The sequence below is a fragment of the Mus pahari genome, chromosome 6, assembly GCF_900095145.1.
Source record: "Mus pahari chromosome 6, PAHARI_EIJ_v1.1, whole genome shotgun sequence".
In the NCBI taxonomy this organism is placed as follows: Eukaryota; Metazoa; Chordata; class Mammalia; order Rodentia; family Muridae; genus Mus; species Mus pahari.
This window is the reverse complement of record NC_034595.1, coordinates 79,777,777-79,788,676: the sequence shown is the minus strand read 5'-3', so window position 1 is coordinate 79,788,676 and position 10,900 is coordinate 79,777,777. Positions and strand designations below refer to the sequence as shown.

At 52.8% G+C, this 10,900-nt stretch overlaps 1 protein-coding gene across 2 annotated transcripts in view; it reads right to left on the bottom strand.

Moving 5' to 3' along the window:
* Window positions 1-10,900, bottom strand: part of Phc2 (polyhomeotic homolog 2) — a 100,635-nt gene that overhangs the window by 21,717 nt on the left and 68,018 nt on the right. Inside the window, exons 8-9 of one of the 2 annotated variants that reach the window (XM_021200335.2) lie at window positions 6,366-6,757; window positions 5,948-6,113 (exon numbers count right to left, since the gene is read on the bottom strand). In XM_021200335.2, the coding sequence (XP_021055994.1) occupies window positions 5,948-6,113; window positions 6,366-6,757 (558 nt within the window). Of the gene's footprint in view, window positions 1-1,880; window positions 2,176-5,947; window positions 6,114-6,365; window positions 6,758-10,900 lie in introns of those variants that run through there. The other variant, XM_021200338.1, reaches the window with a different exon arrangement.

Genomic DNA, 10,900 nt, shown 5'->3' with positions numbered 1-10,900 from the left:
AGGAGGAGGAGGAGGAGGAGGAGGAGGAGGAGGAGGAAGGGGCTGGAGTTTTCCTCTTCTCTGTTAGGGAAGGAGACCGTGTAGGAAGCCCACTTGGCAGAGCTAAGCAGACAAAACGAAGCCCAGGAGAAAGTGGAGAGGGCCTGAGGCCAGGGGTTCCACACCCTCGGCCATAAACAAACACCCAGAAAAGAGCAAAGGGCTAGGCGGTGGCCACAGGATAAAATGCCAACATTCAATGATGCCCAAGCCACATGAGCAGAGAACAATTACAGGAGGGGAGGAGGGAGTGAGACGAGGGGTACTCCCCAGCCTCTGTGTCCACAGCACAGTGAACTACGAATCTACCAGCTTTCTCAAGTTTAAAGTGTCAGGGGGGAAAAGACATCTGCTCTCTGTGGTATATAAAGACAAGCCTGGGAACATCTTGGGGTGAGCAGGGAAGCAGAACTCACATGCTAGTGCCAGGAGAGTGCAGGTGCCAAGAGAGCACCACTCCCCATCTGCCAGACCCTCGGTGGAACATGCCACCCTTGTGAAGAAGCCAAATCCCCACCTCACCCGGGCTGGCACTCACAAACAGAAATAAACGGTAGACAAAAGTCTGAAGGTTTCCAAACAATCTGGATGTTGGGGGCTACCTTTCATTAAACAGTCTGTGGGGCCCAACAATGTTTTACATAAAGCAGGAGCCCGAGGAAATGTGCAAAATAGAAGTAGAGCTGTGGGAAGATTCAAGAGAAGAAAACTCTCTTGCCCTGTTGACTATGTTAATAAACTACATTCTATTTTCCAGGCAAAATGATGGGACATCCTACATCCCTGGTGACCCAAATCTAAATGCTAGCCAACAGGCAGTGCCACAGGTCTGCAGTGTGTATGTGTGTGTGTGTGTGTGTGCAGAAATACAAGAACAAGGAACAATTCCCTTGCTGCATTAGCCTGTAATGTTCACACTGACCTAGAAATCCTAGCAGTTCTAACATTTGGGTTGAGTCAGGAGGGGTTAGAAAAATCCCAGGTGAATGATAATTGGATTATCCAGTAATGCCCCAGGGCCAAATGGCTGAGAAAGGCCAGGAAGGACAGTGCGGTGAACATAACACTGGTACAGTGAAAGTGACATTACTTTCTAAACCCGAAATTGAAAGCTGAGGCAGGCAGGCAGGCAACGGAGATGGAATAGTTTAAAGTGAGGCATCCTAGGAGGATTTAGGTCGAAAGTTAACTTCCCAAGAGATCCTCTGGGCCTAATATGCTAATGGAGGGATTAAGGATCAAGGATGGGAAAAGTCCGAGGGTAAAGCTGTCATTGATTTGTAAAGCAGGAATAAGAGTGAGCTCAGCGGACAGCGCCAAAAGGTAGGCAGACTAGGTCTGGCCAGGGAAGGAAAGTTGATGGGAACTGTTAGTATTAGGCTAGATAAATCTTCGGCAGTTAAGGTGCAGGAGGTTCTCACTACTGGTACAAACTGGCACCCGACGCGGTAATCCGGGCTTAGGCGCTCTGGCGACAACTTCACCGGTTCGCATTCTGGCCATGCACATTACCTGCCCCTCTGGACGTCAACTTAAACAGACGCTCACTGATTCCGGATTTAACGTAAAAAGCCCGCAGATGCGGCATACCTTCGCTTGGCACGGGAGGGCGAGAAAACGCTCTCCTAAAAACGGAAGAGGACAGGCACAAAACAACTTGTCCTTTCCCATCAATACAGGTCCCCGCGGGGCCCAGGAGTCCAGAGGCCCCGAGCGGGAGCGGAGGCGGCTCGGGCCCTCCCCGGAGGCCGAGCGCAGCGGCGCGGCCCACAGGCCTCCGCGCGGCCCAGGGCGGCGCCCGTTCCTGGCACGGCAAGATCCCTCCCCGCGGCAGCACTGACCTGTCCGGGGCCCGGCCGGGCCTGACCGGGCGGGGCCTACGCAGCCCCTGGGCCCGGCGCCGCCTGGAGCGGGGGCCCGGGCGGGCCGCGTCCTCCGCGCCGGGAGCCTCCGAGCCGGGGCCCGGGGCTGCCGCGGCGCATCCGACCGCAGGGCCCGGCGGCCTGGACAAAGGGCGCAAGGCGCGGGGCCGGGAGGGCGGCAGGCGACGGCCGGGCAGTGACGAGAGCTCAACGGCTGCGGCGCCGCGGAGACAATGCGGCGCGTCCGGGCCGGCTCCCGGGCCGCCTCCGCCGGGGCGGGGCGAGGGCGGGGCTAGGCGGCGCGGGGCGGAGGGGCGGCCGACGCGGCCCGCGCGCTTCCTTTGTGCGCCCGAGCCCCGCCCCGCGTCCTCCGGAAGCCTCGAAGGCGTCCGGCTGGGGGGGGCGGGCGTCCCCGGGGACCCGTGGCCTGTGACCCCCGCCCCGGTGGCTCACTGTGGGGTCTCGGAGGCGAGTCTTAATGATTGAGGGTTAGTGCGTGTCAGGGCGAAGTGCACGCACCCTCTCCCTTATTGTCCACAATAACCCTCCAAGTGGTCATTATCCTCCCCACTGGGAGCGAGGATCAGAGGTGAAGTAATGACCAAAGGGACCCAGTCCTACCTCCATAAAAGGCGTAATCCCTACCGCCAGGTTTAATGTGAGGGTTAACTGATTTACAAATTGCCTGCAGTGCCTGGTGCACAGTGGGAGCCCAATAAATGTTAGTTTTCTTTCCCAAACACACTGTTGTAGCTTGGCCTTCCCGGAGTAAGCAGGCTAGAAGCGCTGAGGGTACAGGGACAGGAGAGTAACATCATTCTCTAACAGTAGCTGCTGGATGGACACAGTGACTCCCATCCCTCAATTCCTGACTGCTCTCTAGTCTCCGTATTTTCCCATCCATTCATTATCTTCGTTCTACCAGGCTGCCCACCCCCAACTTCGCTTTGTCCACGTTTTTCTATTTCCTGCAGGCTTACTTCTCTCTCTTCCTCGCTCCCCATTCCTCCTCTTTCCCCTTTACTTTCCAAACTTTCAAACCTTCTTTGCAGTAAAATTCACATTGCTCATTCTCACACACTGACATTTCGTTTTTTCAACACGAAGATGCTAAGCGACCGAATACTCACCTCCTGTCAGCCCTTGCCGGGTCTTCTGCCCTCCATCTTAACTTCCACTGACTGTCCTGCCAGGAAGGCACTGTCCCTGACTTTACAAGCCCAAGTCTTACCCATTCTTCAAGGCCGAGAGACCGGCGGTTGGCAAACTTCTTCAGAAAGGGGCCATAGAGGAAGGAGCTAGCATATGCTGTGTGTCCCAGCTCTTCAGTGCACTGTTGCTGAATCTGAGAGCTGCCATAATGGATATGTGAGCATGGTTGTGTTCACACAGAGCTTCACTGTGAATGTTGACAGCTGAATCCCATGTATCTTCACACATCATGAAATAGTATTGTTTTGATCATTGCATTTGTAATGTACGAACACTGGCAAGGTAATAGGCATAGCCTGAGGGCTACGCCTTGCCAACCCCTGCTTTGCAGCAATGCCACTTCTGCTCTGAGCTGTAGTGGCCTGCTAATCTCCACTTGGCAGTAACATTCCCCTCTGTAACCTGGAAAGCGCCTGCCTAGGAGCCTCCTGTGGCACTTACCAGATTATTGACTCCATTGTCATTTCCCGCGTGCTCATCTTTCCCAGCAGACTCTAAGCTGTGAATGATAGGGACCAGTCCTTATTCCTCAGGGCCTTACCATCCATCCTACAGCGCTTTGCCCCGGAGTGGGCATTCACACATGCATGATCCATGCAGGTGTCTAAGGCTTCGGTGGCCACCAATCGCCTCCACTGTACAAAGCTGAGTTCTCTTGGAAGATGGGACCCTCCAGAGCAGGATGCTCATGTTAGTCTTACTGCCTTGCTTGGATTTCAGAAAAACTGAGAGCCTTATGGACCAACTAGAGAAAGGAAGGCACATCCCAGCTGACTTAGGGGGTTTTGGATAACTATACTTGAACCCACTGTGTGGATCTTAGGCAGCTCCTATCCATCAGCAAGTTGGCAAAAGAACACACATTCCAGAAGGAGCTGGGATGCTGCTCTTCCCCCACCCGTGCAGTGGGGTTTACATAATGAATGGCAGGATTCAGACGCAAGAGATCCCTGGTCCACCACTGACTCTGCAACTTAGTTTTCTCATCTCTAAAAGGAGGGTAATAAAATCCCGACCCCTGAGGGCTATTACTGGGATTCGGGGAAGAGATCTATATAAAGCCTGGCAGAGAAAGTTCAAGGATAGCTTTATGAGCAATTATTATTCTCTAGAACTATGGGCTAAATTCACACAAGATCCCTGGACAGAAGTACTTTGGTTCGGAATATAAATAGCACATGTTGGAGACCAAGGAGACCTAGCGAGCCGGCCCCTCCTATCAGAGAAACAGCCACAGCAGCGTAATAACCCAGCTTCCGGTTGGCATAATCCGGTTGGCATAATCCGCTACCCCGCTGTTCCTGCTGGACTGAGAAGTAAAATGTGACCCCCTGTGTGCAGAAGGCCCGATAAAGGCGGGTGAAGGAGCTGCCACACGTGGGGCTGGAGTCAGGGAGCTACCCTTCCACAGCTCCGTAGCCTCAGGCTGCTCCTTGTTTTTTTTTTTTTTTTTTTTTTTTTTGTCTCCACTGTAGAATGAAGAGGACGGTGAAGCTTCCCTCTGGGGGGAGAGCAGCATGGGTTAGAAGAAGGAGTTAGCAATGGTTCCCAGCACACAGTGTCTGACCATCCCTCATGTACCCAGGGGACAGTGCTGCCTCTTCCTAAGTCCCGCCTTATGAAGACGGTAGCTTTTGATGTTTGGAATTAGTGAGCGTTAAGTGGGGGAGTTCCATTTTAAGAGAATCAATGCGGAGTTAGAACGCAGAGAAGCATGGCTAGAAATGTGGGCATGAGGACCTAGCGTGCCACCGAAGGAAATCAAAGGACTCTCACGTCCTTAGACCAGGTCCTTAGACCCATCTCTGCCCAACTCAGGGCAGATCTCTAGAAGCACTATGAGAAGGACTCGTAGCCAGTGATGGCCAAATTCCAGAACAGCAGGTTCTGGTGTAATTAGAAGAGGGCTTTTCTGATAATTAGAGTGCATTCTATAAGGAAATGGGTTGTTCCCCACCCCCACCTTCCTTTCCTAGGGTTGGGGATAGAACCCAGGGTCTCACACATGCCCAACAAATGTTCTGCCACCAAGCCATGGCGCAGCCTCAGGCCTACTTTTCAGGACTCTTCCTCCTTGCAAGCCTGCACAGGGAGTAGACGCTCACTTGTCTTTTCTCTTCCAAGTCACTGTCCTTTCTCCAGTATCTTTTCCTTTCTTTTTCCTCAATCCCACCCCCACTCCGGTTCCGAGCTTCCTTCCTGTTGCCTCTCCCCGCCCCACTTTCAGCATGCTTCCCAGTGTGCCTGGAGCTGCCAGTAGCCCTTGGCTCCGGTCACTCCGAGATCTAGGCCAAGATCACTATGCAGACTGGCCAAGAGGAAGGCCAGCGAATGGATCACGATGACGGAGGGCGGAGGTACCACTGCGACTCTCCCGCCAGGGTGGAGTGCCCCAGCAGAGTGCCCTGAAGCCCAGGCTGTGGGAAGTCGCTGGTCACTCAGAGAGACAGATGGAGACCCGGGAGATGAGCGCAGTGCCCTCAGAGATGCTCTGGGCAAGCAGAACTCATTCCGAGGTCCCCTGCCGCTCTCCTCTCAGGCATTTCCGTCTCCCGGAGACTCTTCGGTCCTCTGGCCATAATTAACTCTCAGTCCCTTGGACACCTCTGCTGTCAGCTTGGCCCACATATACGCAGCATTCAAAACCAACAGCCAAAGAGCTGCAGGGTCCGCTCTTCTCTTCCCTCTGCACCTCCTGCTTTTCTAGGTCCTGGGACACCTCTGTCTCCCATGTTAAGTTTACAGCAGTTTCCCTCCCCTTCCTAGACACCGAGGAAAAGACCCCAGGAAGCGGCAGGCAAAGCCAACTTCCTCCCTTCCCCAATGCTCCATACCATGAGCTGGGCACTGCTGGATGTCGGGACTCTTGGGTCCAGGCAGGCCACCCGGTATGGCAGGGATGATGGCTTGCTGGTGTGGGGACGGGCCTGGCCGAGCCACAGGCGCACTCTTCTCTGCTGGCACCACTTCTTTCCAGTCATCGTGAGCACACTGCTGGGGCTGTCAAGGGGCAGGACAGAGACGTCTTGTGAACCAACTCTGCGTTCTCAGACGCCACCCTGGTTTCCATGGAGCTTGGGCAAAGATGCAAAGATTCAGTCATCTCTAAGTTGGGCGAGAGCCCTCTCTTCTTCCTGGGGATATTCAGATGTTTCTAGGGATATTCACCTTTTAGCCTACACTGATGTATTTGCACCACCTGAGCCATAGCCCTCCCTACTGTCCCCAGTGCCCTGATACCAGGGTCCTTACCGTAACTGGAGAAGCAGGCTGCACCTGTAAGATCACAGCTGAGGTGTGCTGGAACCTTCGTTGGGGGGCATGGGACCCACCCTCAGGATGTCCATTCTGAGACCCGGTGTCTACTGTGGGAAGGTGGCACTGCTGGCTGTTCCCTGGCTTGTGGACATGCGTGGTAGAGCACTGGAGAGGCAGGGCCTGTGTCACTGGGCCTAGAGGCAGGGCATGGTCTTCTGGACTGGGCTGTAGGGCCAGGCTTGGGGAGACTGAGGCAAGCTGGGGTTGGGACTGGACTTGGGGTGCAGGACGTGGTGGCTGTGGTTGCTGCTGGGCCACAAACTGGGACTGTGGGTGCTTCACTGACGGCTGCGGGAGGAGCTGGTGTGACTGCAGGTGAGCATAAGCTGCAGAGAGAGAGAGAAGCCAGATTAGACAGCACACGGTCAACCTCCTCTGCCGGCTCCCTTTCACACACAAAGGCAGTTTCCCAGGGTCTCCTGTTTTCCTCCCTGTTATCTTTCACACGGAGATTGGCCTGCCCAGTGCCAGAGCCCAGAAGCTTCTCTTGTGTTAGATCTTCCTTTCCAGAGGAGGAACCTTACCTTAGCAACTACCATGTCTCCCTTACCCAGAACTCAACCTAGTACTAACAGGTCATGTTATAAGCATATCAGATTATTGTCCTGACCAGAGGTCCCATATGTTGCCTGTTTTCTTTTCATTTTAACGAGGCTGGCTCTCTGAGGTAACGATCTGGTGTGTGTGTGAACATGTGCTTGTGTTTCTGCGTGTGTGATGAGGCAGAGGTCCTAGCTAGGTGCCTTCCTCTATCACTGTCTACTTTATTGTTTTGAGACAGGGTGTCTCACTGATACTGGAAGTCATCAGTCTGGCTAGGCTGCCCGTCAGTGAGATCCAGGGATCTGCCTGTCTCTGCTCCCTCAGGCAGGGGTTGTGGAGTCAAACTCTAGCACCTGTTTGGTTTTTCTTTTTCCTTTTTTTTTTGGTTTCATATTTTCTTTTTTGTTTTGGTTGTTCATTTGTTTGTTTGGTTGGTTTTTTTTTGGGGGGGGGTGGTTTTTCGAGACAGGGTTCTCTGTGTAGTCCTGGTTGTCCTGGAACTCTGTAGACCACGGTGGCCGCGAACTCAGAAATCTGCCTGCCTCTGCCTCCCAAGTAAGTGCTGGGATTAAAGGCATGTGCCACCACTGCCTGGCCTGTTTGTTTTTTAACGGATGCTGAGAATCCAAACTCAGGTCCTCATGTTTGTATAGCTGGCACTTCACTGACTGAGCCATCTACTCCTCACCCCACCCTACCCCACCCCACCCCACCCCTCAGATTCTTACATCTTTTAGTAGTCCCTGGTGTGTTTTTAGCTTTTGCCTTATATGTAATAATAATGAGCCAGGAAATCCAGTTCTGAGTGCAGATCCTGTACCTGGTGAGCATCCAGGCCAACTCAGACTGCCAAAGGTCAGCTGAGTATGTCCTCCTGAGAGAGATGATCCCTTCCACAGTGACTCTATCAGCTACAGAGCTGAGTGAATAGGTACGCCAGCCAGCCATAGAGGGCCACAGTGGCACACGCACACCAGATCTGTACAGCTACCTAAGGATAGATAGGCTTTGGGGGCAAGCTAACATTTACTAAGCACCTGACTGAGTCTGCAACCACAAAGGCTTCCAACTGAGTCAGGGGAGGCGTGTCCTTCCTTCAGTTTCACCTCTTCACATTGCTCCTTTCTAGCTGTCATCATAGCCCCACATGGAATTCCAAGCAGGCTGCCAACAGGAATAAAGAAGGAGCAGAAAGAAGAGGTAGCAGGATGCTTGAGCAGAATGGCGCTCGCCCTGGGGCTGGCCCCCATGGCGCTCACCCCAAGGCTGGCCCCCATGGAGATGGAGTGCAGAAGGCCTGGAAGGCGCAGTCTTGCGAGGACAATGAGTGATGAACCAAGAAACTTGGGGATCAGTGTGAATTTAAGGGGGGAGTGTGCTGGTCCTGAGGGGAGGGAGGAGCCCCCACAGATACCACCAGCAGGCATTTGGGGATTACAAACAGTACAGCAGCTGCAGCCTAAGCTGGCTCCTAATCCCCGTATTGGATAGCTCAGAGTTTAACGACCAAATAAAGCAAAACAAAACCAAAACTGTTCATCAGGCACCAAGATAACTCTTGGTAAGACACCTGGGAGGTACTGAGGGGCCCTATGGGGGCCACCAGGCTCCAGCGACTAGAATAACCAGTAGATGAGATGCTGGCCATAGTCCTTCCAGAGGCTGCCCTCTGAGGGTGAGCTGGAGACCAGCCAGGTCTGGAGAGCTAAGGGCATGAGAGGATGATGCTCCGCCACCTGCTGCTATGAGACCCAAGACAATGGCTGCTTCCTTTCAGGGCTTCAGTGCAGCAGAGATCTGGTGTAGGAGGTCGCATATATCTGCCAGCTCTACATCTTGGAGGAAATCATTAGAAAATTTGTTTTAAAACTCAGGCTGTCTTGTAGTTGGGAAGCCGGCTCAATGTGGGAGAGAGGATTGTCTGCTGTGTAAATATGAGAATCAGAGTTTGGATCCCTGATGCTCACATAATGCCAGGGGTGGGGTGGGGTGGCAGCCCACCTATAATCCTAGCACTTGGGAGGTTGAGACAGGGGGTTCCTGGAGCAGGCTGGCTAGAGAATTAGTCAAACTTGTGAACTTGGGGTTCACAAGAGAGATTTTTGTCTCAATATATAAGGTGAAGAGTGATTGGGGGAGACACCTGATATCAACCTCTGGCCTGCACACATTTATGCACGCACGCACGCACGCACGCACGCGCACACCCATGAACATTCACATGCACAAAGTATTTCAGGATTTATGAGGTGGAAAAACAAGGTTGAAGAGAAAAAAATGCTAATTCTAATGCTAAAGGATGTAAAGGGTACAGTTAGGAAGCAAAGAACACACTTAGCTCCTAGCCACAAGGGGTGTGGTTTTCATCTTGCCATGGGCTCCCACCAGGATGTATGGCCTTGCCACCAGCCTGAAGCAGCAAGGCCAAGCAACAATAAAGGAAAAGCCACAAAGCTGTGAGCTGAGGCACCATCTCTCTCAGTCAGCTGACGACGACGACGACGACGACGACGACGACGACGACGACGACCACAGCGATGTGTTATAGAACTAACTCACCAAGAGATCTGGGACGACGACGACGACGACAGCGATGTGTTATAGAGCTAACTCACCAAGAGGTCTGGGATGAGGACTGCTGGCCTCCTGTCCGCCCTGTGAGTCTCCTCCTACGCTAACCCCAAACTGTGGCACTTCTCTGCAACTACAATTGTTACAGACAAATGATGCCATATCTGCCCAAGCCAGGGAGAGCTCCAGAGGGTGAGTGAGCCCATAGATCAAAGCAGGAAAGGCATTTTGGGGAAGTGTGTATCATTAATCTTTGGACCGTGGTTTAACTGCAACATTATCCTGGGTCAGAGACCCTTTTGTTCAGCGTACTGCAGTAGCTTTCTACTTAGTCTTCCTGATTCTGGTTTCTTCCTGCTGCAATCCATCTTATGGACAGAGTTCTAATGAATCGCCCCAGTGCACAGACACAACCCCTGACTAAGAAGCAGCAAGGGCCCCCCTTTGTCCAGTTGTCCACAGCCCCGGCACCCAGTATCTCTTTGTAGCATAAACTAATGTTTTATTTTTAATGATTTATCTGACCAAGCAAGCTTTGCTGTCTCCTTTACAGCATTGCTGCCATTTGGTGCAGGCCACAGACAAATGCTGGCCCTCTGGTCCAGGCCACAGACTGAATGCTGGCCCTCTGGGTTGCACCATCACCAGGATCCTTCTTTTCTCTGACCTGCCACTGAGCATGCTCTGCTCTGCAGTCTCCGAGGAACAGTATGCCGAGTGTCAGTGGGGCATGGCGGGGCAGGGGGTCCAGAACCAATATATTTGGATCTGAGTGCCAGTTCTGCCATTTAGCAGCTGTGTGGCACTTGTTAGCGCTGGATCTCTGTGCCACCATCTTTAAAATGGGGTTAAGCATGATGTCCGTGTCATTGTTATTTCAGTAAAGCACTAATCTCCTTGGTGGGCAGAGTTTATGCAACCCACTCATTTCCCCTGAAACTACTTGGATGAAGTAGCTGCTCAATCAGTAACGCTCACAGACTGGACGACAATGAGATAGAATAAGCTGCTTCTCTCTGGGCCCACCCTGGAAACCCTGTCCCATCCTTGCCCTTTACCTTCTTGCACTAGCCTTCAGTAACCTTAACTGACTTACATGTGCCATGTGACATGGCGCGCTGCTGGGTGCCTTTGGGGCCCCAGCCACAATGCTTCCAGCTTCCACTGCCTGGAATGTGGCTGGTTTCTTCCTTCTGGTCCGGTGACCTCTGGTTTCAGGGTTTGTTGTTGTTGTTGTTGTTGTTTTGTTTTTATTTTTATTTTTTTGGTTTTTCGAGACAGGGTTTCTCTGTGTAGCCCTGGCTGTCCTGGAACTCACTCTGTAGACCAGGCTGGCCTTGAACTCAGAAATCCGC